Here is a 26,587-nt window from a genome sequence, read left to right as displayed (position 1 = left end):
GAAATCAGACAGAAAAGCTGCCCAGCGCAGGTGGACTCGGAGGCTGAGTAGTCGAGGGACCGCAGGAGAAGGACGTGCCCCTCTCCTGGGAGGGGACAGCTCGCTGCTTCCGCTGCACCAGCAGCCTGTGCACACCACAGTCTCGCGTCTCCCTGGATGTGGCCCCTGCCGTCACCAGGCCCCACCTCGGCCCCCACTTGTGAGCAGCTGAGGGGCTGGGTGTCCCGGCCCAGTCTCCTCAGGGCCCCCCAGAGACCACCCCAAGTGTCTCGCACTCAGAACAGTGTCCCCTCAGGGCCCCCCACTCGGACGGCACCCCCTCGGCCACTTCCTCCTCCAGGCCCTCCTCTGACACCCCCCCCCCTTCTGAACGTCTCGCCTGGACGCCTGCACCTACCTATGTGAGTGTCCGGGGGCTGTGCTGACAGAGGACCACACATTCGATGGCTTGGAGCGACACACATCTATCCCCTCCCGGGTCTGGAGGCCGGGAGCCTGCTGGTGAACCCCAGCCCCGCACCCTCCTGAGCTGTTCCAGGTCCTCCCTGTCCTCCTCCCAGGGCTCGGCCTGGGGATGCACCTCACAGCCCCCTCCTCTGCTCAGCTCTCTCCTCTCAGGGACACCAGCTCTGCTGGGACCTTCCAGGCCCTGCTGGAAATGGGGGCAGGTTGGGAGCCATGGCCCTCCAGCTGGTCTGTGTTCTCAGGCGCACCCCGTCGCCCCAGAGCTCACAGTCCACCCCAGGCCGGCCCCACGCGGGAAGGCAGTGGGGAGACCGGCGTGGGCGGCCCTGCCTGAACGAAGGCTTTGGAAAGGAGGGCGGCTGTGGCCACACGCACTGGGCCTCCTCTCTTGAAGTCCCTGGCCCGTGCCGGGGAAGGAGGATTCTCCCCGTGTTCCAGAAGCAGAAGCCAAGACCCAGGGATCTTCAGACTTGACTGACATTCCCGGGCTTCTGGAAGCCCCCAACCCGAGGGAGGGGGAGGAAGGAGTCCATGGAGGATGAGTGTGTGGGGTCCGCCCCGTGTCTCCAGGGCCTGCAGAAGCCTGGCCTGGCCTGCTGGGCCGTCGGGGAAAGTAACATCCGGCCACCACCCTCCCTGAGCTGAGTCAGCTGGGCCAGGCTGGCCCCAGGAATGGCACCATGGTGACATCCTGGGGGTGGACAGGGGCTCCACCCAGGTGCACCAAGGTGACTTGGCCTCAAGGAGGTGTCTGGGCCTCACCGTCCTGGTGGCAGGGTGGGAATGCAGGCTGTGCTGGCCATTGTGGCCTCTGAGCCTCAGGGGCTGTGAGGAGAGTCCCAGGCAGACAAGGTGCCTGAACAATCACACCAGATTCAGAAGCTCGGCCAGGGTCAGCTGAGGAGGGGTCCTGGAGCCCCTGCCATTGGGGGCTGCTGCCTGCCAGCATCTCCTGGTGGGCGGGAGGCCCAGTGACTGCGTCTGGGGTCCCTCCGGCTCCCCCACTGACACGGCTGAGCTCCCTGAGGCTGGCGCACAGAGGGCGCGTCTACGTCTAGAGAAGGAAGATGGGAAGTCCTGCTTGAAAGAACATCAAGGCAGCGGCCAAAGTTCAGGTGTGGCTGAAGGCCAGCCCTCTCCGGCAGAGCCCCTCTCGGGGGCGCAGCTCAAGGCCAGGTCAGGGGGAACTTCTCCCGCTGCCGGCCCCGGGGCCTCCTCTCTGGCCCACCTCGTGCTGTTCCAGGTCACCCACTGGGCACTCGAGGGCGAAGGAGGCTCATTCTGGGAATGAGCAGGGAAGGCTCATTCTGAGCAGAGGGCGGGTCAGAGGCCAGCGGTATCACCAAGACAGGCTGGCTGAGGTCTGGGCTTCACCTCCCCCCCCCCCCAGCCCGGCCTGGTCTCCCCGAGGGGCAAGGCCTGGCGCAGCCTCCCCAGGCCCGGGCGCTCTCTGGGAGCACAAGCCAGGGGGCTGACCCTGCCTGGCTCTGACAGCCTGGTACCTACGGGGAGTGGGCCTGCTGGCCAGGGGAGGGCGGAGGGCAGGGCTCTGCTCGGCCCTGGCGCCATGACAGCAGACTGGCTGCCACAGTGGGGCAGGCGCTGGGCACGAGGGAGCATGTGGACACACTGAGCCACCGGCCACACGTGTGGACAGGGGTGTGGGCGATCTCCGCCACCCCCTGGGCGGCCACAATTCCTAACTTACTCGAGGGAAAAACCAGAATTTTAAGTTGACTGACCCCAATTTGGGGCACTTCTGAAAAAGCAGCTTCACGGCGGCACAGTTTACACACATACAACCAGACATACCCGAGCAAAGCAGAGCTGAGAGTTCCCATCTCCCAGGGTGCTCTCGTCAACCCGCAGCCGCTGCCCCCTGCAGTCCCCGCTGCTGCACGGCCTCCAGGAAGCCACAAAAACAGGTCCTCCGCAGGCCTTTCCTTGTGTCTGGCTTCACCCAGTCCAGGCTGGGACCATTCCGCTGCGGGCGTGTGCCTTGCACCCCACCGGGGCACAGCTGAGCTGCTTGCAGCAGTCCGGGCGCAGAGGCAGGCACACTAGCGTACACGGACCGGCAGCGGAGCCCAGAGCTGAGCCCAGAGGCAGCCACCTGATTTCGCCCAAGTCCGAGTGGGCATCGTCTTGTGTAGGACAGTTACATAAGGAGGGAGGTGCAGGCCGCAGAGGCCATGGGGATGGGAGGCGGCCCTGGACACTCAATGGAACCCTCTGAAAGCATCACGAGGGCCCGACCCAGAAGGGGGACCCAGATCGGGGGTGGGGGCGGTAGGCCTGGCTCTAGGCAATGCAGGGGGTCGGGAGGACAGAGGCCTGGCCCCCATAGAGCCAGCAACCACCCAGAGCCGCTGCAAGTGCCCCCTTCCCCGCAGCCTCCTGGCGGCTGTGCCTTTCCGGTGCGAGCCTGAAGGAACCCGCGGAGCCTGTGGCAGTCTCCCTGAGGCACCAGCACAGGCCCAGACAGAGGACGGGTGCCAGGCTCCTGGGCCACTGGAAGGCCTGCCTTCCCCATCCTGTGACTGCCCAGGGGCGAGACCAGAGGACAGCTTCACGGACAGGCCAGGAGACAGTGCCATGGGGGACAGTGGGGAAGGCACAGCTTCCCAGGGCTTCGAGCTGCAGTCCTGCCATCCGAACGCACCTGGGGCCACCAAGTGCCAGGTTGGGGCCCCGGAGGCCACAGGGACGCAGCTCCGTGATGAGGCCCACACGCTCACACTGTTCCATCCCGCAGGAAAATACAACCCACTCCAGACAGCCACGACCCCAACACCCCTCCCGCCGTCCGTCCGTGCTGGCCCCACAGGAAGACACGCCTGGAGCTGCCGACACCATGCAGTCGCCCGCCCACAGCCAGAAAGCCCAGCTGTCCCTCCCACTGACTCCAGGTGCCCAGCCGCTCTCTCCGGCTTCCCAGTCAGCTCAGCCTCCAAAGGCGGCCGCTGCGTGTACGAGCGCACAGGTGCACACCCGCACGGGGCTGGCCGGTGCCCGCTCCCGAGCACACGCTCGCAGGGGCACGCTCCACGTCCGCTGTGGGTAGGCGGGCACTGACGCGGCCAATCTCCGAGGGAAGGGACAGGCTCCCCCCACCCTCAGTCATCCCATGCACTCGGCACACACGCAGTGTGGACTCCTGCCCCGGCCGATGCACACCGACTTCTGGTGAAGCCCTAGGCACCGCGGGGCAGAGGGGGCTCTGGCAGAGCTCACCCCCCGCGCCCGGGGCCTGTCTCCTCGGCTCCTACCACCTGGCGCTGTGCCGATCAGAGGGGACTCTTCCCACGGGCCCCGCGTAAATCCAGCGAGGCCCCGCAGCCTTCGGGCTGAGCAGTGCTGTTGCTTCACGGTGAATGTGGGTCCGTCACCCATGGAAGATGGTCAGGAGCCAGCAGGAAAGGACTCCCCTAAAAGGTCATGCTAGGAGTGACCCCCGGGGCCAGCAGGATGGGATGCTCCTGGACCTGGAACTGTCCCTGCGAACTTCCTGCAAATCACCCAGGCACTTGATTTTGTGCAATTCCCTTGTAAGCCACTGTTATGAATGGGTGCATTCCGGATGCTCAGGGGAACAGGACATGTGGAGAACCTGAGGAGCCCCGACCAGTCAGGGTTCCCAGGGACGAGAAGCTGCCCTGGAGGTCCGGGGGGCCATTCTCAAGAGGTGCTCCCAGTTGAGGGGACAGGGAGCAGAGCGCAGGCGTCATCTCTGCACACTGGCCTCGGGGGTGGGGTTTTCGTTCTGTGTCAGCCGCAACAAGGCACCCCAGGCACCCGCAGGCTCCTCGGGTTGGGGGCCAGGCCCAGGTGGGGCTCACGCACGGGTACTTCAAGAACAGAGAACATTCTGGTTCTAGTTGTCTGGGGCACGCTGGAAGCATGGCTATTCCTATCCCTTGTGTGGCATTTCCTGCTCCCTCCCGGCCACTCCCAGGGCGAAGCCAGGCCCCCGGGCGGGTACCCAGCAAGGGCTTGCGCAACAGGTGTTCCTGGGGGGAGCGCTCCCTCTGAGGAAGGGACAGAGGTTCCACCAGAGAAGTACCAGTGAGTAGACAGATCAAAAGTGGTCTTTATGCAGGAATTTTCCCTCCTGGAACCTTCTGGATCTGGAAGGTACAGCCCCACAAACTCTGAGAAATGGGGCACTCCTGGGGGAAAGCACATTCTTTCCTGAGGTAGCAAGGGCACCGCAGCCTCAGAGCCCTGGGCAACCCCCTGACCCTGCCCACGTGACAGAGCAACCGGCTCCCTCTGTCCCCTGCCACCCCTAAGCAAAGTGGGTCTGCAGGCCTAATGGGCAAATTAAACGTAGCCCCCTCTGAAGAACCGGCTGTAAAAGCCTCAAAGACGACCCGGAAAAGCAGAGGCCTGAAGCCCGGGCCTGCCCATCCCCAGGGCTCTAGAGATACAGTTCAAGAGGACACAGAAGCGCAGCCCGAGAGCTGCCGGGTGGGGCAAGTGCCAGTGCCCCACCCGCTCCTCCCACCAGGTCCTCCCACAGAGAGACCGCGCACAGAGCCGGGTTCATGTTTCACAACTTTAATAGAATATTCTAACTATTCTGTACAAATTGAAAACACCGTATTCAGTTACAAATGTATTATAAGTAAGGCTGAGCACTCTACAGGCCTGGTCACAGTGTGGACACGGTGTCCCCGGTTGCCAGAGACCATGGTCACACACTCGGAAACCCCACACGCCAGCCAAGAACAGGTCGCTCTGAACCCAGGGCTTTTAAGACAAGATGAGCACGGGGCCAAAAAAAGGGGGTACTGAGAAAGCAAGACCCGACATGTGCACACGAGGAGGAGGGCAGCACTTCCCAGCCCCGGCCCCTCACCACAGAAGCCTGGCGCCCCCCCGCCCCCCACGCCGGCTGGGCTGTGTGTCGCAAAAACGCGCTCCTGCCCTCAGCGCAGGCAGGACAGAGCGAGGTTCCCTCCATACAGGCCTCGCTCCCCTGGGAGCCGCCACCACCCCGCCTGGCGAGTCACCAGGTCACCAGTCACACACATGGTTTCAGAAAGTGTAAGGACAAGCGACAGCATGCGTCCCAAGCCCTCACAAGCAGGAAAGAATAAATAAATACGAGGATGAACCACAAACACTTGCGCCTCAGGGCTGGGGCACGCCACACCCCCCACCCCACCCCGAGGAAGACAGAACCAGAGAAAGAACTTTCTAAGGAGAGCAGGACCCTAGTCCACGCATCTCTTCCGGGACAGAGCACAGGAGACCAAGTGATGGGAAACACAAAGCACACGGGTTTCCTCAAGGGAAGGAAGAATCCAGTCCGACTGCGGAGGGGTGTGGCTGCTTCTAGATGCCCCGGAACCACACCCCCAGACATCTGCCCTTGGCATCAACTGACCTTCCGCCGCCCCTTCTCCCCCGGGGTCTACGGGGCCCTTCCAAAGGCAGGGCCTGGGAAAGTCCACTGAGCTGCACCCAAGGCCGTAGAGGGTGCTGGAATCAAACCTCCTATTTCTGAAATGCATTTAAGTTGCCACTGTACAGGTTAAGCAAAATAATAAGGATAAAGAAAAAGTTAAGGTCAAAACCATGCACTTGAGAACAAGTTAGAAGCAAGCACTGCCGACCGAGGTGCCGCCGCCGCCGAGTTCCGACGCCGCACCTGCGGGCCTCGCTGCTCACTGCTGTTTGCACTCGGAGGGCTGGCTGGGCTCCTTCTGTCAAAGAGAGAAGACAGGACTTGTAGGGAACCAGTGTCATCAACCCCGTATCTCCAACCAACAATGCAAACCAAGACTCAATTTGCTGCCTTCATTCTTACTGAAAAAATGGTTACTGCAAACGTACTTTTACAAGAGTAACAAAAAATCAGTCAACCTCCCAGAAACAAAGTCTCAGCAGGGCTCCCTTTCTTGTTTGGAGACAAGCCCGGGAGTTTAAGTCACAGCCCAGGCCCTGGGGGGAGGAGCGTCTCAGGGTCACAGAGACTCATCAGTGTGGGGGTAGCCCGTGCTCCAAAGCGGCACCGCAGCCTCAGAGCCCCAGGCACCCCGCCCCCCCCCCGCCCCGCACCTGCCCACGTGACAGAGCAGCCGGCTCCCCCTCGGTCCCCTGCCACCCCTAAGGCAGGCTCAGCACCTGAAATGAAAAGGCACCACCCTGGGGTGGGCCAGAGGTGGCTGAGCAGCCCCGGCGTCCCCGGCCAGCACTCCGGAGTGCTCCCTGCTGATGGTATGTGCCGGCAGCCCAAAGCCGGGAGGCCAGCTCCCGCACACAGCCCCGGTCCCCCAGCCCCCTCCCAAGTGGGAATTCGATCCTTCCAGAAAGGTAGCAGGGAGAGACCATGTCTCCCCGCAACAGAGGAGCACATTCACTGCAGTATAAACTGACACATCTCACACCGTTTAAAGCACATCCCGTAGTCCTATGCATTCTGTGTGCAGGCCAACGACAGCCTGACAGACAAGCAGACCACTCATCACTCCAGGCAAATACATCTGCTGATCAGTAGCCTCTAACTCCTGGCTACCAATTTACAAATTACTCTCATAAAATCTGACAAGCCTACGGAGTATAAAAAAAAACCCCGCAAACATCGGGGTTAAGGTAACAGACACCTTCTATGGTTGAAGCTGGGACTCCATTCTTTGGGAAATCACATTTAAGGTACGAAAAAAATTACGTGCTATGAATGCAGAGAGACGACCTTGGACCCTGGTCTAATCTCTTCATTGTAAGTCTTATGGAAAAGAGCACAGGGATGCGGCCGGGACCCCCAGGTCTCTGCCCAGCAGCGAGCCACTCTGGGAGGGGGTCCTGGCCCTGGCGTCACATGCTCACCTAAAATACTGCTAAAGAACGCAGGCCCCTAAAACAAAACACGCCTGACCAGAAATCCAGGCGGGAAAAGATCACAGTCAAACTCTGTGGATCTGGAGGCAGCCCAGGCTAGGGCCACGGCAAGGAGCCGCCAGCTGTCGAGTGGCCATGGTGGGGGGGCCGGGGTGGGGGGAGCATCAGGCAGTTGTTGTTGTTTTTTTTTTAAGTATTTATTTGACAGAGAGAGAGACAGCCAGCGAGAGAGGGAACACAAGCAGGGGGAGTGGGAGAGGAAGAAGCAGGCTCCCAGCGGAGGAGCCTGATGCGGAGCTCAATCCCAGAACGCTGGGAGGACGACCTGAGCCGAAGGCAGACGCTTAACGACTGAGCCACCCAGGCGCCCCCAGGCAGCTTTCTCAGGGCAAGGAGAGAAGTGCGTGTATTTCCACAATCGTATTTGCAAAACGGAAGTGGGTTAGAGAAGATGGAGCTAAGGGAGTGGTTCTGAAGGGTGACGTGGTGGGAACAGGGGGGCGGCACAGGACGGGAGGGACCCCTCCTGCTGCACCTTTCTGTGCGTAGGTGAGTTATACACATACAGCATTCTGTGATATCGGGCTTTATACCATTTACCATACGCTGTCTCAATCGCTTCGTGTGCTTACCGTAACCAGGAGAACAGATTACCCATTTGTTTAAAATACAGTCAGAAGCTTGGGAGATAAAGCCTGCTGGAGGCCCCATCTCTGGGGATAGCATCCGCATGGACATAAGTCCTGGGCTGTAAGGTCAACGCAGAACCCCGAAGCTTCTGATGTGAATTTTATCAACAAGACATCACTGGTTTTCAGCCTGCGACACATCCCAAAACAGGACTACAACTAAAGCCCAGCATCCTGGGTCTCAGGCCACAAAGTCTCATGGCAGCTTGGTCACTCAATGCCCCTGATTATCAAGGGAGAGGAGTCGGGGTCTCCAAGGCACAAACTACCAGCCCAAATCCTGCCTCTCATGGAGCCATTAAAAAGCCAAGTTTTAACAGAGGACAACTGCCCAAGAAGGGGTGAAAACAAGCCGCCAAGCACAAAGCTGGCCCCCACAGCCTCCCAGGGGCACACAGCCGGGGTCCGAGAGCCTGCATGACTGCAGAGGAGACAGCCCCCTGCACTGGAGCAGCTGGGCCCCTGACAGGAGTCTGGTGACACTACCGAGGGCGGCCAATCCTGCTGCGCCGTGCCGGGGCTGCTCACGGTGGCTGCGCCACAGGACGGCCCCCGTCCCAGAGACACGGGCTGAGCAGGTCAGGGATGCTTCCCGGTGACCAGCAGGGTGGGAGAGTGTGGCTGGGGGGGGGGGGGGGGACACTCTTCAGACAAGTGAGGCAGCAGGAATCAAGAGCAATCGAACACACTGTCGTGTACGCACATCCACGATCAGCCCCGACTCCTTAAACACCCAGGGTGTGCGGAGTTTGCTGTCTCCCCTAGCCACGTTTCCTCGCCGGGAGGCAGCCGCGCTACTGCTCAGCTCCTGATGAGAGTGAGCCCGCCAGAGCTGCTCCGGAAGGCAAGGCGGACACGCTCCAAGGCCTGTAGTCTGCACGCCCCTTGGCATCAGCACGCCACCTGCGGCCGTAAGCGCCGGCTCCAGCTCTCACAGGCCCTGCTCTACACACTGGCTGCGGCTGCTCGGCACAGCCCCCGAGCCCGCGGCCTCCTGCGGCATCTCCTGACCACTGCCCCCAGCTCCGCGAGGACAGTGTCCCACACGGTAGAGAGCCGATGGCCGGGACAGAGCTGCCATGGCCCGCACCAAGGGGGGCAGGGGTGGCGGGTGGGCAGCACCCAGCTCTTCCCTACGCGGTCAGAGCACCCCAACAACGCGCAGGAGCGCCCGTTACTAACACCACACCACGCCGCCACCGCAGCTTTTGGGACACTAACTCCAGCACAGTCACAAGTGCGGGCAGCCCTTCGTGACCTCCTGGTCTGCAGCACACCTGAAGTTAGAAAGGAGACAACTGACAGAGACGAGTCAAGCACCAGCACAGCGGCTGCGGGCCACTGCCCGGGGTGCGGCTGACCCACGCGCTCTGCGCTCTTCCTGGAGGGCAGGCCCGTCCCCAAGAGAACGCCACACCAGTCACGCCTTTGCCTTGGTCAGCAACACACACGGGGCTCAGGAGGCAGGAGCCAAATGTAGTTTCTGACAGTCAGTTTTCGAAGTCCACACAACGGACACCTGTGCAAAAGTACCGTTCTTCAGAAGGCCGTGCGCTCAGCCTAGCACACACGAGTGTGCCTGGCCAGCAGCTTTCCCTCGAGCCACAAAGTCACAACAAGGCACTGCTATAAAGCACAGATCAGAAGATTGGATTAGGAATGAATGGAATTCCACCTTACCTAAAAATGCATGAATAACAGACAAAAATTACACCTAAATGGGGAAAAAATTGAAAGGAAGTGTCAGCATAAAAGAAAACAAAATGCACAAAATTATACAGGCGGAAACAGCCACTTTCTCATGACACAAAGGGCTACAAATTCTCGAGCTTGAGATGAACAACCCCAACCCACCATATCTGTACATTCCATACTGAAACATCCCTTCTCCCTCGTTTACCTCCTCGTGTGGAGAATCTGACATGACCAATCCCTCCGAAGGACAAGACTCGGGCCCTTCCGGCTGCGCAGGGCTGGCGGTCCTGGCACCTCCCACCAGTGACCCATTTATCATCCCTCACCTTCCCCCAACCAACAGCACACACGAAGACCCAGGGAGCGCCAGCCCTCACAACCCTCTAGGTGCCGGACGACTTGTGAGAGAACGAGCTTCCAGAAACAGACGTGGCAGGAGACAGGAAAGGACAAACAAGAGAAGGAAGCGACAAGTGACGGAGTTAACGGAGCTCCCACTGCAAACCATCCTGTCTCTGCTCTAGAATCCGTCAGCACCCCCCACCAGCCCAGTGTGAGCCACCCGAGCCAGGGCCCCTGTGTCACAGAGCCGAGCACAGGGGCCCCTGCACTACGGCCCCCCGTGCCAGACAGGCCGACTGTGCAGAGGTGAGCATTGCTGTGAGCTTAGTCCCAGAGTAGTATTTATATTGTACATTTAAAAAAGTTTGAACCCACCTCCCATCCTTTCCTAGAAGGAGCTGAACTGTAAAGCATGCGTTTACAGAAACATTTGGTGTTAAAAAGAAAAACAAGAACACTTACAGAGCTCGGTTATTACACCAATATTTAGTGCACATTCCACTTCGGGCAAAAACGGAGGACGGACACACACACACAGTCTAGTTAAACTGAGATCCAGGTTATGAACGGCAGGTAAGGCTAGTGCTCTGGCAGCCCAAGACGACGCAGAGAGCTATCGACTTCACGCTCGCGACCCGGAGGATGTCCTACTACGGCCTTAGGGCTGCATTAAAGCGGTCCTGGATCGAAGGGTTGAGCCAAGGGGCAAAGTGCCCTCACTTACACTGATCTGACCATCAGTAAACAACCAGACTCCCAAGTAAAATTAATGGGGTTGCCCAATGTCTGTGTTTTTGTTTCTGTTTTTGGTTTTTTGGGGTTTTTTTTTTTAAAGCAAAGCTTCCCAATTTATTTTCAATAATTGGAAATATTTAGACATAGCTTCTGAATAGTCTCAGCCCAAAGGCAATTGTAAAACTATGTCTACAATTTTATTACTCTATTCGCTAAAAAAATAACCCCCGAAATTTCCTTCTTTGTACCTTTTCCAAAAATAAACACAAGAAACAGCTTATTCACGTCGTCGCTCAGCCATTCCACCGAGTGGACTACAGGTCTGGAGCACAGTGCTGCTCTCCGGAACGAGCTGACGGCAAGAGCGTGCTGCCAGCGAGCTGGGAAAGCCTTCACTGGACACCCACACTGAGCACTAAATCCTACAGAAGGGGTCACTCAAGCCTGTTCCTGGTCTGTTGTTCGTGTTCTGACTAGAGCACGGAGACGCGACCCGACGTCGCAGCAGCACGCCAGTCACGGGTGGGGCGGCCCCCCAACTGACCTTGGGGTTAATATCGGCATCATCCTCATCTTCTCCCTCCTCGTCACCTTCCAGCTCCTGCGTAAAAGGGGGAGAGCGAGCTGCACACACGGGATTTAAACTCCTGTGGATCTACACGCTCCACACGGAAGCCACCCTTCCATCAGCAGAAATCAATGATCACTGTCCCTAAGTGATTACATCACCTCTTCTGGGCACCTGTGGTTCTCAGCGATAACACACACACCACTGAAAACGCAGTTTGTCTGCTCGACCACCGTTTCCTGAGCAGCGTTTTCCTAAGCCCATCGAGGGATCAACAACTGGACACAGGGACAGCACCTGCTGTGCACACGCCCCCCCCCCCCCCCCCCCCCCCGGTTTCGACAGGGTGGAGGCTCGGAGGCAGCTCCACACACATCAGGTACGACTGGTGGTTCTGTAACCTCCGTCCGCTCCAGCAGAGGAAGGCTAGCACGGCCTCAGGGAAAGGACTCTCCACGGTGGCCACGTCTTACCTCCTCTTCTCCTTCCTCACCCTCTTCAAACTGAAAAAGGAAAAAGGAAACAAGATTTAGGTCTCTAAAGCCAGAGGGCAGCCTGACCCAGGCACAGTCCCCGTCAAGCGCCCCCCACTGGTCAGGCCTGGGGGACATGGACGTGCAGCCTGGCCTCTGGGCAGAGGGCAGCGCCCGCTCCACACCCAGCTCTCGGGGGGGCACGGTCTGCCACTGGGCACCTCAGCTCCGACACTGTGGGCCGGGCTGGGGCCCGTGCTGCGGGGCCGCCTGTTCACAAGCCCTGCTGTGTTCATAGGGTGCTGGGTATCTGAAAACCACTCCAAACAAGGCCTAAGGATGGAGAAGGGTGCAGAAAGGAGATGGTCAGAACGAGAACGCACTCGGATCACCTGGGAAACTGGCTCATCTAAGCAAACCAGGAGCATGATGTTACTGTGCAGATACGGGAATTTCAATGGTTATTTTTAACTCACACAAAGGTAAATGTTTACATACTGAAAACGTGACAAAACCTTGGTGTTTAAGTGCATAGAAGAGAAGCCCATCGGTTGGTCTTGAACAAATTTCCTAGGTCCAAAGACATCACAGGTCAGACTCTCACTCAAGCTCCACACATCAGAGTCAGATCAAGATCAAAGATGAAACAAAACAAACCTCCTCACTACCCTGCATGGCACGAGACCCCAAGATTTAGTAGGCTTCTTCTTAGGAACATTTCTTTTGTTGGAGCCTGCACGTGTATTCCCTAGTGACAGCTCACACAAAACCTGTAGGGGCCTGGGGGCTGGTGGGGCCCAGCTCAGACGGCAGGCCTAGCGTGCACGCCCTCCCGCACCAGCTGGGCCGTCAGGGGTCCAAGCCCGCCCCGGTGCCCTTACCGGCCTCCGACAGGGAAAGACCTTGGTTTGAGGTCCTGTAGCCAATCACATCTTAGCTGAGATTGGAACTAGCCTCCAACAAGCTCAAGTGTGGATTTTCTGAGGTTCTAAGGAGCTCATTTCACTCTGGACCTGAAGGGGCCTGCAGGGTCCTGTTGCAGACACATCTCACACTGATGTAGAACCAGGGCTCCAAAGTGGGGGTACAGAGCTTGTGGGACGAGCAAGGTGAGCTGGAAGAACATGGAAGACAAAACCAGCACTCCTGCCTCCAATCTCTCCTGCAACGATGTCCAGTGCTTGTGCAAGGTTTCCAACGGAAGTTGGAAGTTGACCTTTATCCCACCGCGCACTCAGTAATGGTGCAAGTTGACCTTTATCCCACCGCGCACTCAGTAATGGTGCCGACAGGTGTTCTACGAGCCTGACGAGCCACCAGAGTCCCCACCATCAACCCCACCTTCCGATGAGGACACCGCAGCGCAGAAGCTCTTCGGCTGAGTGGTGAAGCCAGGACGCTGGTCTCAGAAGGCCTGAGTGGGGTGCCCCCTCCTAACCCCTCCACTACACTGCTCAGCAGCAGCACCTGCACGAGAGGCGTTGGGAGCGGAGACGTATATGCAGAGGACAAGCAGAGCCACCGCACGGCTCACCAGCACCATGCACTCTGCCTGTATTTTAAGTAAATACATACAGATAAGCTGCACATTCAAGTTTTAAAACTGATGGACGTATGATCAAAAAAGCACGGAGGCCACTGGTCTAGAGATGCGCCTTCCACATGTCGTCCGCACACTTTTTGGGCTACGTGAACACGCAGGTCCTCAGCTGCCGACAGACGCGTCCTGCATCTCCATTCTCACATGGGGCCGGTGCCACCACCGTGGACAGAGCAGGCAGGCCGAAGACCGCTCTGTGCTCTGTCATCACAGGGAGTCCGACGGGACCGTGCCGGTCTACAGTTTGTGGTGTCAGCTCAAGCCTCGGCGGTCACCTGAGCGCTTGGACGAGCCAACACTACACTGACTCGGGTGCCCACACGTTCTGCCCACAACCACCTCCCGGCCCAGGGATGGACAAACAGCCTTTCCGAGCCAACGACTCTCGGACTACACAGCTCACACACTGGACGGGCCATGCCCCAGGTTGGGACCGTCAGCACAGAAAGTGTGAGAAGCAGGCTTCACTGCCTCTGGCCGCTAAGCAACGCAAACCTGCCTGGCTCCTGCTGCCCGTCTGAAGCCTCGACAGACCACTTAGAAAGGAACGCTAGAACCATCCAGGAAACCTAAGAGCTCTGAAAGCAAGGGAATAAATACCTGAAACACACTGCTAGCAGCACACTATACAACAAAGCTTTCCTCCCACAAATCAAGACGACGCAGCGAGTGAGGCTGGGTTATGGCGGAGAGCTACTGCAGGTGAAAGTCAAAGGACAGCTAGCTAGGCTGCGCTTGGCGGGGGGCGGGGAAGGGGCCTGCTCAGCCTGGCCACCCTTCTGTGCACCACGGGTTTCAAGTCTTTGGGGCCAGTACACCACAGGCCAGCAGAAGTCAGCTCCATGGACAACCTTTTGCTGTGACCACACCTCTGAAAATGAGATTCTTCCTCACGTTTCCAAGTCACCCAAAGCTTACAGACCTTCAGTAGGCCAGGGTGAGCACCTGCGGCCTTTTGAGGATGCTGTCCCTGGACGGGGCTGGCACTCTCCTCCAACAGTCCCCAGAGCCCTCCTAGGCCCCCACCCCCCCGACACCAGAGGTCCCCCAGGCTGCCACCCAGGGCACCCCATACTGCTGGAGGCAGGCCCCAGAGGCTCCCGCCCACATACGTTGTCATCATCCTCTATGGCCTCCCCCGTGAAGTACAGCACGGCCCTTGGGACTATCCGCTCACGAAAGAAGTGTCCAATTTCAAAGTCAGAGGCTAATGTGAATTCTGAGTCTTCATCCTAAAAAGGGAAAAACCTCAGCGTTAACTAGTATATACAGGCGAGCACCATGCCCCCCACCCCCACCGCACCCCTCACTCTGGGGGGATCTAGCACTGCTGGGGATGGTGGGGCGCACCAGACCCATGCGCTCTGGCTCCGCCCCACAGTGTTGTGAACGGAGTGCACCCCCAGTCTCAGGGAGGACGAAGGAGGGACTGAAAAGAAGGTAGGCCACTACTCTGGAGATAAAGAATATGACGGCACAAGAGATCTGATGACGACACAAAGCTTACCAGTGATTCTCCATCTCCAGATGCTAGGGCAAAAAAGACAAAACATGCGCGTTACAATGACAACCAAAACCTTTGCAAGTACACGCGGGCAGCTCCGCGGACAGGAAAAGTAAAACAGGGGCACCTGCACCTCCCACGGTGCCCTGACCCCCGCCTGACCTGCCTGGGAACGCCAACTGGGGAAAAGCACTTCCTACTGTAGTGCTAATAGGCAGACAGGCCTATCAAGGGGCCCCAGATGTAGCCACTCAGTGCATTTACGCTTAAGGAGAGTGGACCGGTGCCTGCAACCCTGCACACTTCTGTAGGGAGGAGGAAAACCCTCGAGCCTTGGCTCCAAAGCCCTGCACCTCGGGGGGCAGCACCACGTGTGTCCGTGCGGCAAGGAGCGAGGAGAGCACAGCGCTGAAGCGTTCCTCCCACGAAATGGGAAGACCTCCTGTGGGCAGGAGTGCTGCTGGTCGCTGCCCACCACAGAGCGTGGCATGGCTTGCTGAGGCGCACTTCCACACACACACGTGCATGAGAGAGACACACACACCCGCGCGCGTGCGCACGCACACGGCTGGCCAGACTCTGCGGCTGCTTCGGAGCCCGACCCAGAATCAAGGGTGACAAGAAAGACAGGGACTTAAAACCACTCAACAAAGCCCAGTGATGCTCAAATGACCATGTGATTCAAACCCCAGACTTCAGAAATGCTTGTTCAAGGCCTGGTCTTGCCAGGAGCTGGAGGCTTATGGCGCTGGCCTCATCCTGCCTCTCACGGCCTCTCCCAGCCCGGCCGTTCCCCACGGGCTGGCACCGGCATGTCCACATCACCCTGTGCCACGTTCCCTGAGTCTTGGCACATGAGCACCCCCCATGGGCTACGATTTGGGTCTGGGGACTCTGGACAAGGACTTGGCAAACGTGACTTTGGGACATGTTTTGTAGATTTAAGAACAAGGAGGGCACTGGACTGGCCAGCTTAGGTTTCCTTCATTTCAGAACACGTGACCTCAATTCCGACACTTTCTCCTTGCCTGCTCCCCATCACCACCCCACAGCCACTTTCTATTTGTTTATAGAGCTCATCACTGGATGTTATACAGGATTACTCTAAAAATAGCTATATTTACGTGTCATTTATCTACCAGAGAACTGAAGAGTACAATTCAATGACTCCTAGGACATTTTTAGAGTTGTACAACCACCATGGGAGAGTTTTATTTATTTATTTATTTTTATTTTTTAAAAGATTTTATTTATTTAATTTTATTTATTTTTAAAGATTTTATTTATTTATTTGACAGAGACAGACAGCCAGCGAGAGAGGGAACACAAGCAGGGGGAGTGGGAGAGGAAGAAGCAGGCTCATAGCAGAGGAGCCTGATGTGGGGCTCGATCCCATAACGCCGGGATCATGCCCTGAGCCGAAGGCAGATGCTTAACCGCTGTGCCACCCAGGTGCCCCCATAGGAGAGTTTTAAAACCCCCAAAAGTCACCCCTCCAAATTCTGAGTCCTCTTAATTTCATTTTGATTATATGAAATTACTTAAAAATCCCATCTTCAGAAACCTTCCAACAAAACCACTGAGTTTAGCATCCAGAGCCCCTCTGCTTCACAGCGAGTGCACGCAGGTGAGCACCACAGGGGGTTCTCCGTCTAGAACAAGGAAACGGAGCCACACTTATGGCTCCCCTAGGCTCAAAGACAAATCCCAGAAAGATACGGGGCCGAAGGGTGAAGGGCAGAGCTTGAGAAGGGCCCTTGGCTCAGGGACAAAGGCCCGGTCCAAGGCTCACACTTGAGAGTGGAGCCACCCTGTGGCCGAGGGTGAAGAATAGCTCACATGCCCACCAACTACCTGTGGCAGGGACGAGCATTTCTAGATTTCAATCTGTTTGTGTTCACGGAAAATAAAGAGAAAATGTTTTATCCTCACTATTCGAACACTGCCAACCAGCCTGGCCTTCGCATTCTCTCGAAAATTTTGTTAAGACTTGCCAGTATTTACTCTTGAAACCTGTTGCTCACTTCATGAGGTTAAACTCTTTGTCTTTATTTTATGACTAAGTGTGGGGGGGAATCGAAGTTTCCAAGCTAAGTCTTTCAAAACTGGACATCCAACTGCTTGTGTTGTCATGAAAAACAAACCCCAAGACCCCTTGAGTTGTGTAAGTCACGGAGAAAACCAAAACATAGCTGAATTTATGAGGAAGAGAGGGCGGGGGATATTCCCCGAGCTGCGCGGGTGAAACCGGAGGGCGCCCCGCGACAGAGGGGCCTGCGGCAGACGGGTGCCAGGGGGCCAGAGGGCCACAGCAGTGAGGCCGGAGGCGCCGGCTGGGGCGCTCCTGGGATCACTCGGCTTTCTCAGCATGGTGCTAAGAGTGCCTGCCAGACCTTCTCCTCCTGCTACAAGGAGGACCCCTTCCCCTACCGCCCCTCACCCCGCGAGCACCAGCACCGCGGCTCCTGGCACGGCAACCGTGTCCTTACTGGCCACACTCGCCTGAGGACCCAGACCAGACTCCGAGGGTAACGAAGCCACTTCACGCAGTACTTCATCAACGCCCACAACACAACCCACTCACCTTTCAGCGGGCTGAAGAAGTTGAAAAAGGAGTCGTTGGGAACTTGTTTGGTAATTGTTCTCACCGTGCCTCGGCCCTTATGTTTCTGCTTCTTCTTGATTGTTTTGACCGTAACGTTCTTCCCTTTCTTCCAGTCAATAGCACATCTACAGGGACAGAGAGCCATCATGCACACAGACATATGCCCCGAGAAACACTGACCACGAACGTCCACGGTAAACAAGGCACAGCCAGAGACTGAACGTGAACAACGTAGGCAAACTAGCCTGCCAGCTGGCACTGCACATCTGTGACGTCCATGGCACAGCTGGTGACAGGGAACTGGCCAGGTGGCCTGGGCTGCCACCACCCTGGCTGGGAGAAGCATCTGAAACAGAGGGCTTCTCCCCTGAGACCCTCCCCAAGTGTGTTTCCTGTGACCAAGCCCGGTCAAGGCTCCGCTAAGGTGCCCAGAGGGTGCTCAAGAGCTTGTCACCTGCTGCGTCTGCCCTGACCCCAGAGCACACCTGCCATCACCTACTCACGCGCCCGAACTCTCCAGCAGCTAAGCGAGCAGGACAAGCTGGAGACGCGGCAGGCGATGGCTGCACAAAGCACAGATCAGGGTGGAGCGCGCTGGGTCCAGGCTGCAGAGTGGGCCTGGCCGGGGGGAAGAGCCCCGCACGCTGACTCATCCTGCAATCACTGCGGACCCACAGGGAACCCTTGGCAGCACGAGAAGCGTCTGCTTGGGAACACGCCCGGCAAGCGTGGCCCACTTCTCACAGGACAGCCCGGCCCTGGGAAATGCATGCTCAGAGAGCCACTCTCGCCATTCCAGTCTAGCAGGGCTCTCATAAAGCTCTGAACTGCTTATACGGGGGATTCGGAAGTACTTGGTTCCAGTGAGTAAGGGTAACTGTGCCGATTCAAAAACAATTTCCCAAATCATCTCAAACCAAGAGGAAAGAACTCCAAACCATATTCTCTTCCTGGTGATCTCACTTGAAATCACCCAGGTGCTCCAGTAGGAGTCAAACAATTACACTGCCCCACCAATTTCCGAAGCAAGCAACTGACCAATACTGTCCTGCACGGACTCATCCGTTCACTCAACAAATATGTGCGGAGGGTTGTTTATCAGTTCAGTGAGGACAGTGTCATGTAAAGGGCCTAGAGAACCCAAGCCCTCCGTCCGATGGGGAGACCGGGCCACCTGCCCCCATTTGACACATGTGACCTCATGACACATTTCCCAGTGCAGGCTGTCACAACCCTCTACAGAAAAGACTAACGTAAATCTTGGTCTTCTGGGATTTCAAGAAGATTAAAAACATTTTACTTTATTCCTAATTTCTCTTACTCGTTAAGTTCTAAAATCATCTGTTTTTTGTTTCAGAAAAAGCAGCTGAAATGGCACGTCCTTACCCGTCGCAGTCAACTATTTCAGGGCCTTCGAAGGAAAAGGGATCGGCCTGGTCTGGCTCCGACTTCATCTTGTATGTTTTCGTCAGGACCGAGTTGGTGAAGTAGTCGTTGGGCTCAAAGTGGAACTCTAATACAAAAGACTAAAGACAAAGACTCAGGTAAGTACCACTTAAAAACCTCCAAGCAACCAGCGACAGACTTCACGAACCACACGGTGCGGACTGCAGACAGCGCCTCTCTGAGTGGGACGCCACAGGCAGAAACCGTTACGAACGGCAACAGGTATGGCCACATATCAAACTTCTTTACTACAAAACACAGCAGCCCCAAGTTCAGACACAAATGACGGGTGCGGGATACCCGCTGCGCTCCAGCCCAGCGGAGTCGTGCCCCCGAGGCCCCCGGCCCAGTGGGGGTCCAAGCTCTCCTGGGAAACCCTAGCTTCCTCTGCTGGCCTGGGCTCACCCCGGCGGAGGCGGGGGGTCCGGACTAGACGGGGAAACTAGGCAGCGGGAGTCCGGCCCTCCCCTCCTTCTGTGCTGGGGCTCAGGCAGAGCACTGCCTTCTCTGCCACGCAGACGGGCCAGATTACAGGGGTGGGGGGCACCGACTGGGCCTCCTCAAACCACACCAAGGACAAGTTCGTCCTCTGTTCACAAAGCACTGTGTAACCTGAAGAGACAAGCGTAAGAGGAAAAATGGGCGCAGGGTGTGTCCCAAGTAGCAGACACAAACGAGGTCAAGTGGCAGTAGGGGAGATTGTTGCTTTCTTACCTGTGTATGAACAATATGTAGTACTAACACGTGTTTTGGGAAATCGGGTCCATTCATAGACTGTAAATAGCTTTATAACGGACCATCTAACAAGATCAAGAAATTAAAGTAAAATAAAATTCTCTGACCCAGTAATTCTACTCTGAGAAATTTATCGTGGGGAAGCTACCTGGGTGGGGGCACCATCGGTTTGTGCAAAGACGCTCGCCTCAGCCCTGTTTTAAGGAAGAAAAGAGCGCGCTGGCTAAGTGAGTTGTAGAGATACGTTATGAGACTGACTCTGGGCTCACACCACTTCTGCTGTGTGATCTTGGCAAGTCACTCTATGTCTCTGTGCTGCTGTTTCCTCCTCTGTAAAGTGGAAAGATTAATCCTGTCTCTCCCTGAGTTGACTGCAGAAGCACCTACAACAGGGCTTATACGGGTTTACAGGCAACGCTTGCTAAACATTAGCTATTTCAATTTTCACTGTAACAGTACAATCATCAACTGAGAAAAGGTAGGTTAAAAAGACTAAAACCAAACCACTTCCACTAAAGGGGAAGTGGAAACTGGACCCTGCAGAGCTCAAGTTCCTGGTCTGGCCCAGCAAGCGCAGCAACAGCATCCCATGTGACCCCTGCTCTCCACTCCTTGCCCAACCCCCAGGGCTACACCCACCCTGAAGCCCGAAGAAATGTTCTGTCAGTGAGAAGGAGGCTATGACCCCAGAAGTGCGGCAGGTGCGAGCACAAGCGTGGACAGGCACCCTGGGGGACAGGGAGGGTTCACGGGCATCCACACGGGGGACCCGCCGCACTCCCTACTCGGGCACGGACACGGATCACACCACTCCTTTATCTCCCGCTTCCTTCCCTATCAGCTCTCCAGACCAAGTGTGCGGTTTCCTTTCTTCATGTTTTCCTATCTCTTCCTTCCCCATAGCCTCTGTTTAGTCTAGTGTTAACACACGACTGGGGATGAATCAGGAAAGGGTCCAAGGGGTGCCGAGTGGTTCAGTCAGTTAATTAAGTGTCTGCCTGCGGCTCGGGTCATGGGATTGAGCCCTGCATCGGGCTCCCTGCTCAGCCGGGAGCCTGCTTCTCTCTCTGCCCCTCCCCCCTACTCGTGCACTCTCTCTCTCGCTCTCTGTCTGAAATAAGTAAGATCTTTAAGAAGGAAAGGAAGGAAAGGAAAGGAAAGGAAAGGAAAGGAAAGGAAAGGAAAGGAAGAAAGAAAGGGTTCAAGTCCGACAGAAAAGAGCCCAAAATGAGGTCACCCCCATCACACACAATCCCCTACAGCCGGGTCAGCCATAGCAGGTGCCCAACAGGGCCCGTACTTAAGTGTAAAATGAGACCCCGCTCCTGCCTACCGCCCATGCCCACACTCGCACGGGGAAGCCCAGGCGGCGGTCCCTGCCCCACACCGCCCACAGGGCCACAGCCGGTGGCTCCAGTCCGGGCGGACAGCACACGGGAACTCCGCTCTGTTGCTGAAGCTCCGCACTACGCTTGAAATTATTTCAAAACAGACAAAACCACGATGACTACAAAAAAGAAAGTGTAAAAAATAAGTAATGAACAATCTTTGGGCCTTATAAATGTTCACCTCCTTTAACCCACTAAAATTACACTAAAAGGAATCTAAGCTGAGGCAATCACCCAAGATTTACACAGAAGATTTGGGTTCAATACGCTGACCACAACGCAACAGTCCAGAATGGGGCGGAGGCGGCAGTGGCATGTGCGGGCAATGCTAAATAAACCACTTTACAGCCCACAGAGGCAGTAATGACTATTTCCACCCAGCAGAGCTGGCACAACACTGTCCACACACGTAATCCCACTCTATTGCAGGGTAAGCATGGACGACCCTGGAGAGGAGAGGTGTGGTCACAGGAGAAGCAAACACACTGGCCCTCCTTCATTCTGAGGCTAGATGGTTGTATTTCTAATTTTGTCTAAAATATTTCATGATTTTTAAAAGACAAAGACTATGGGGAACCTGACTCCACAGGTGAGAGATCTCTACACTGGTCTTTACACCTCCCCGTATTTTCTCAGTATTCCACAGTCAGCGTGCACGACTTTTCTAACGGGGGACGTGATGAGGGGGAGAAGGACAACTGGCTCATGCTCTACCAAGACTAGGGCTCTTGTCTGTCTATAAACCACTGTAAGAGATGGAGGAAAACTGGCTGAGAAAGAAAACAGACGCAGGAAATCATCAAACAAGTGTCTAGTAAGAGCAAAGGAAGAAAAAAAGAATTGATCCAGAGGGAATAAATAAATAAATGGATTCTGGACAAATCACTGGTGAGAAAAAAGTGTTAGGAAAAAACTGACACAGAATCTTAGAACAGTGTGCAGCTCCCTGCCCCCCACCACTGCAAGCAAACATCCTCAGACTGCCCCACGTGGCCCCTAAGGGGCGCGAGGGCCCAGCCTCCACACAGGCCAAGGAAAAGGCCCGGTGGTAACCCAATTAACTGGGTGCAGTAGGAAAGGGTTCCCCTCAGCCTGTGAGCAGGCATCACGCAAGCTTGTGCCCATGGGGGCCCCCACCTGCAGAGGGAGAGCTGAGTGTCACCTCCCAGAGTAAGCACGGCAGGAAAGTGGAAGGGACCGATCCCAGGTGTCCCCTGCCCCCTGCTCCAGCAAGGCACCTGCAGGACCAGGGAGGGGAATCCCACACAGGCTGGCCCTCATTCGCCAGGTCCCAGGCCGTGTCCCCAGGACCTGAAACTGAGAGCCACGTGTCAGTCAGTCAAGAGCCACTGGAGCTGCTGTGGCACCGGAATGGAGCCTGTCAGCCACAGCCAGACTAACAGGCCACGAACAGTGCCTCTGCGAGGACTCAGCTCACGCAGGGTGGCAGGCCCTGCTCCCCGGAGGAAAGAAAGGGCTGGCTTCAGTTAGGGTCCTAAGCGCAGCAAGCTGCTGGAAGCGGTGTCGTGTGACAGAGCAAGGACACGTCGCTCAGGTTCGTCCACCTGCAGTCACGTTTTAGGTAAAACCTAGCAGGCTTCTATTAGCATCTTGGGTTTCTATTAAAGTGCTGCTCGCATTTGAGTGCGTACCTACCATCCTGTTTGACAGACGTCAGATCCTCACAATCCTAGGAGACGCTTAGGAGAAAAACATCGCCCTTTCTGACGCGGAACAAGCCTCATCAGAGAGCGGCGGAGGGCGTGGCGGACACCGCGGCCAAGGAGTCCAGTGCTGCGTGGACTCCTGCACCTGCCACCGAGCTGCCTACCAGGCTGTGCAGCGCTGCTGGGCAAGGCCTTCTTGGTGAGCATCCCCTGCCCCGGCTCCGAGCCCCCCGCCTTCAGTGCCTGACTTGCTCTGACGTCAACCAGGAGCACAGTCAACCACTACTCACCATAGGCTGCCCGGGGTCTGAAAACTTCACTTTAATATCCTGCAGGTGCTTCAAGATCGGCTCATCATACTCCTGATCAACAAGAGAAAAAAAGAAATTTCTGGTGGGCTTTTTCCAAACACACACGTCCCCTTATGACTCGCCGTTGCATACACTCCTGGACACTGGCTCAGCAGCCCTGCTGGGATTCTGGCCTCGTCAAGTAAGAACTCCCAGGAAGCCATCCGCATCTGTGCACTGACAAGCGGTCCTAGGGGCCAGCAACAAGGTGCCACTTCTTTCTGGCCCAGAGCACTGGAAACCATCAAGGCCAGGCAGGGAGGGCAAGAGCCTGACCGTTTCCACACTACCACCCGCTGCCAATGCACATAGGGATCGACCCGGCCTGCCGGTCCTCACGTTTCTGAAGACAGAACCAGAACAAACACTTCGGTCAGCTACGGACCTTGTTGGCCAATTTCCTGGTCTCCTGCCCTCACACCTTCCTGCCTGCCCATTCCCAGTTACGACAGGGAAGGGTCTCGAGGCGGTTCATGGGCTTTCTGGGGTGAGGCGGCAGACCTCCAGGTAAGAAGGTAAGAAGACAAGTCGTGCCTCAGCTGCAGAGGTGCAGGCCTCCCCAGCAGCACTGTGGGAGAAGGTAGCATGGAGGCTCCCAAGAGTGAGACCCCGCCCCAGGAGATCAAGACCACTCACAGGAGCTGTTGGTCACACAGAGTGCCTTTCCACCCACCACGAAAAACCGCTAAACTCTGAGTTAAGTGGTTCATAAATAGTTATTCAGCCTAAAATCTCTCTGTAAGGTGGAAATTTGCTTACCTGGACTAATTCACTTAGCATATCTACATTTCTAAAGATGGTAAACCAGAACTCTGGAATTCCTTTGGGGTTTGGCTCCTCTGCTGTTGCTGCTTCTTTTTCTGCTATGACTACTTTATTTTTCACGTCTCCCTAAAAAAAAAAAAAAAAAAAAAAAATACGCCAAACAGAACAGTTACGACAACGCAACACATTTACATTCAATAACTTAATGCAGAATGCAGAATGTAAATTTCAGCATCCTGTACAAACTTCTAACAAAAACTGTGTTCTCTGCATCTGTATCTCCAAGACCACCGTGCACATCACACTTTTAAATGTTTCTAAGGAACAAAGCAATCAAAGCACTCCATTCAGATGTGATTCTGTGACATAATTTTAGAAGATGGTACAATGCCATCAACCTTGGGGAAGGTGCCAAGTGCCAGCTCTATGAGACATCCATCTTGGGACAAGCAGCCACCCAGCACTGGACAGAGACTCCAGTGCCCTCAACAACAGGGAACACCAAGCAGCGTGTACGCCCACCAGTAAGGAGGTGGCTATAGACGTCCGGACAGAAACTCCACGCAGACATCAGGGAGATGACCGGACAGCCTACGCGCAACACGCAAAGGTGCCTTTTCTAACATTGTGGCCCAGGGAGAGGGCAGGCCCAGGGAGGGCGAGCACAACACTGAACAGCCACCGGCAAGTGCAACGCCCCATCACGTGGGATTCTTCTGTGGAAACGATCATAGGGCTTTTTAGATAAACAGAGGCAGACTTTTCTTGAGCAATGAGGGAGTGATTCACAGCTAGATTCATCCACATCCACAGCCTCAGCTAGCCAGCTTCTACAATATGTTTGAAAGATCAAAAACACATGGTTTCTACAAGTAACAGACACTTCCAAAAAATCCCCTAAAAAAGAATCCTGATGGGTAAGAAAGGATAAAAGCCACTTGTCTTCCAAACAAGCATCAGGTGGACACAGTCACCCTGCACCATGTTGGAACCTCCTGCGGCACTGGAACGGGACCTGTCGAGGGCTGTGAGCAGGTGACGAGGAGCTCCCAACCCAAAGTGGCCGGGTGCGCCCTGGCTACTTCATCGCCCCTACTGGTCCTTGAGGAGGGCGGCCCGGACACATCCCGCGTCCTCCTCACAACCCCAACCTTGCAGTGACTGCCTATCCCCTCCCCTTGTGGGACTTTGCTTTTGTCTCGATGGAAGACTTTTCCTGATGTTTTCATTTCTGTTCATCTGATCCCACATCTCACTATCCTACGGCACGGAGCCGTTTAGACGACTGAGCAGGGAGAGCGTGTGTGGGTCACGGTATTACGGACACCGGACCTGCCGGCCGCTCAGTAGAACCGTCATGAGGAAAGCAAAAGGGCACCTAAGGGTGAAGTGGCACCTACTGTTAGGAGCTCTTTTCTTTGTGACATTATAAGAGATTTCTTTCTTTTTTTTTTTTTTTTTAAAGATTTTATTTATTTGACAGAGATAGAGACAGCCAGCGAGAGAGGGAACACAAGCAGGGGGAGTGGGAGAGGAAGCAGCAGGCTCATAGCGGAGAAGCCTGACGTGGGGCTCGATCCCATAACGCCACGATCACGCCCTGAGCCGAAGGCAGACGCTTAACCGCTGTGCCACCCAGGCGCCCCGTTACAAGAGACTTCTTACTTCCAACAGCACGGAAACAGCACAAGTTGCACTCGTTCAAAAACAATACTCACAGCCAATTTATCCTCCTCTTCGTTTTCACTGTGCCACTCTGACTCTGCATCTGTCGGCTCAACGTCACCCGTGATGAACTCCCTTCTCTGAGGAAGAATGAGACCGTCTTAGAGTTAGGGTAAGTCAGACACTCAAAAATTCAGTTTGTAAATAATGTCTGAAAAGCCTGTGAAAACCAATGCGTTTATAACTTAAGATTCTAAGTTTCCGGGCTTGAAGGAGAACTGCTCAAGGATCCATCAGTCCGTACACGTGGGGGTTTTACGTGAAGAAAGCTCTGAAACCGCGCAGGCAATGCAGAGGGAGCCACCCACCTTGTCGAAGAGGGGCTGGTACAGGGCGGCGTACTTCCTCTCCAGGTCGTGGACCTCCTCGTAGAACTTGGCCTCTATGTGGGCGCACCTCACCTGCAGCTGCTTCAGCGCGTTGATCCTTCTCTTCACGGCCTTCGGCAGACTGCAACAGGGAAGGAAAAGGAGAACATCCTTAGGCCTGCAAAGTAAGGCAGCGTGCTTCTCAATCTTCTTAAGACAGATTCAGGCTAACATGGAATTCACATCCTTCCTGCAGAAATGAACTCCTAAACATCATTAGAAGGACGCACATCCCAACAAAAGGCGGGGGGCGGGGGAAGCCAACGGATAATCCACAAAAGAAAAAATACAAATAATCAAACATGGAAAGAAGGTTCAATCCCACAAAATATCCGAAAGAATGTTAATTTAAAAGAACTGCTGTCTGTTCCTTACCACACTGGCAATTAAAAAAAACCCTCCTGGGTTCGAGGAGCCCGAGGGCAAAGAAGCCCTCTAATCAACTCATCCACCTTAAAGGCAAAGCAGAACCTGAATGTTCCTCAGGTCCAGTACCTCTACTTCCAAGAACTTACGCAGAGAAATAACCAAATACTCATGTGCTGATATAGCCACTGAGGCATTATTTGTAAAAGTGGAAAACAGGAAATAGTGACAAGTTGAACGGATTAGAACACAGCC

At 55.8% G+C, this 26,587-nt stretch overlaps 1 protein-coding gene and 1 non-coding gene across 5 annotated transcripts in view; both read right to left on the bottom strand.

Annotated features, from left to right (window-relative positions):
- Window positions 1–5,009: 5,009 nt before the first annotated feature.
- The window catches only part of NAP1L4 (nucleosome assembly protein 1 like 4), a 44,251-nt gene continuing 22,673 nt past the window's right edge, over window positions 5,010–26,587 (bottom strand). For 2 of the 4 annotated variants that reach the window (XM_026482934.4, XM_044378381.3), the window contains 11 exons: window positions 25,907–26,048; window positions 25,592–25,678; window positions 23,868–23,999; window positions 23,049–23,120; window positions 18,909–19,048; window positions 17,502–17,647; window positions 14,921–14,943; window positions 14,526–14,645; window positions 11,814–11,843; window positions 11,317–11,373; window positions 5,010–6,176 (listed from right to left, as the gene is read on the bottom strand). In XM_026482934.4, coding sequence (XP_026338719.2) covers window positions 6,138–6,176; window positions 11,317–11,373; window positions 11,814–11,843; window positions 14,526–14,645; window positions 14,921–14,943; window positions 17,502–17,647; window positions 18,909–19,048; window positions 23,049–23,120; window positions 23,868–23,999; window positions 25,592–25,678; window positions 25,907–26,048 — 988 coding nt within the window. In that variant the 3' untranslated portion in view covers window positions 5,010–6,137. Of the gene's footprint in view, window positions 6,177–9,680; window positions 9,715–11,021; window positions 11,374–11,813; window positions 11,844–14,525; window positions 14,646–14,920; window positions 14,944–17,501; window positions 17,648–18,908; window positions 19,049–23,048; window positions 23,121–23,867; window positions 24,000–25,591; window positions 25,679–25,906; window positions 26,049–26,587 lie in introns of those variants that run through there. The other 2 variants (XM_057317229.1, XM_057317228.1) reach the window with 2 other exon arrangements.
- On the bottom strand, window positions 22,388–22,510 carry LOC113244211 (small nucleolar RNA SNORA54). Its single transcript, XR_003312320.1, has one exon. It is a non-coding gene; the product is annotated as a small nucleolar RNA SNORA54 (small nucleolar RNA).

The sequence above is a fragment of the Ursus arctos genome, unplaced genomic scaffold (genome assembly GCF_023065955.2).
Source record: "Ursus arctos isolate Adak ecotype North America unplaced genomic scaffold, UrsArc2.0 scaffold_23, whole genome shotgun sequence".
In the NCBI taxonomy this organism is placed as follows: Eukaryota; Metazoa; Chordata; class Mammalia; order Carnivora; family Ursidae; genus Ursus; species Ursus arctos.
Note: the sequence above shows the minus strand (reverse complement) of the source record. Positions and strands in the feature narration are given on the sequence as shown.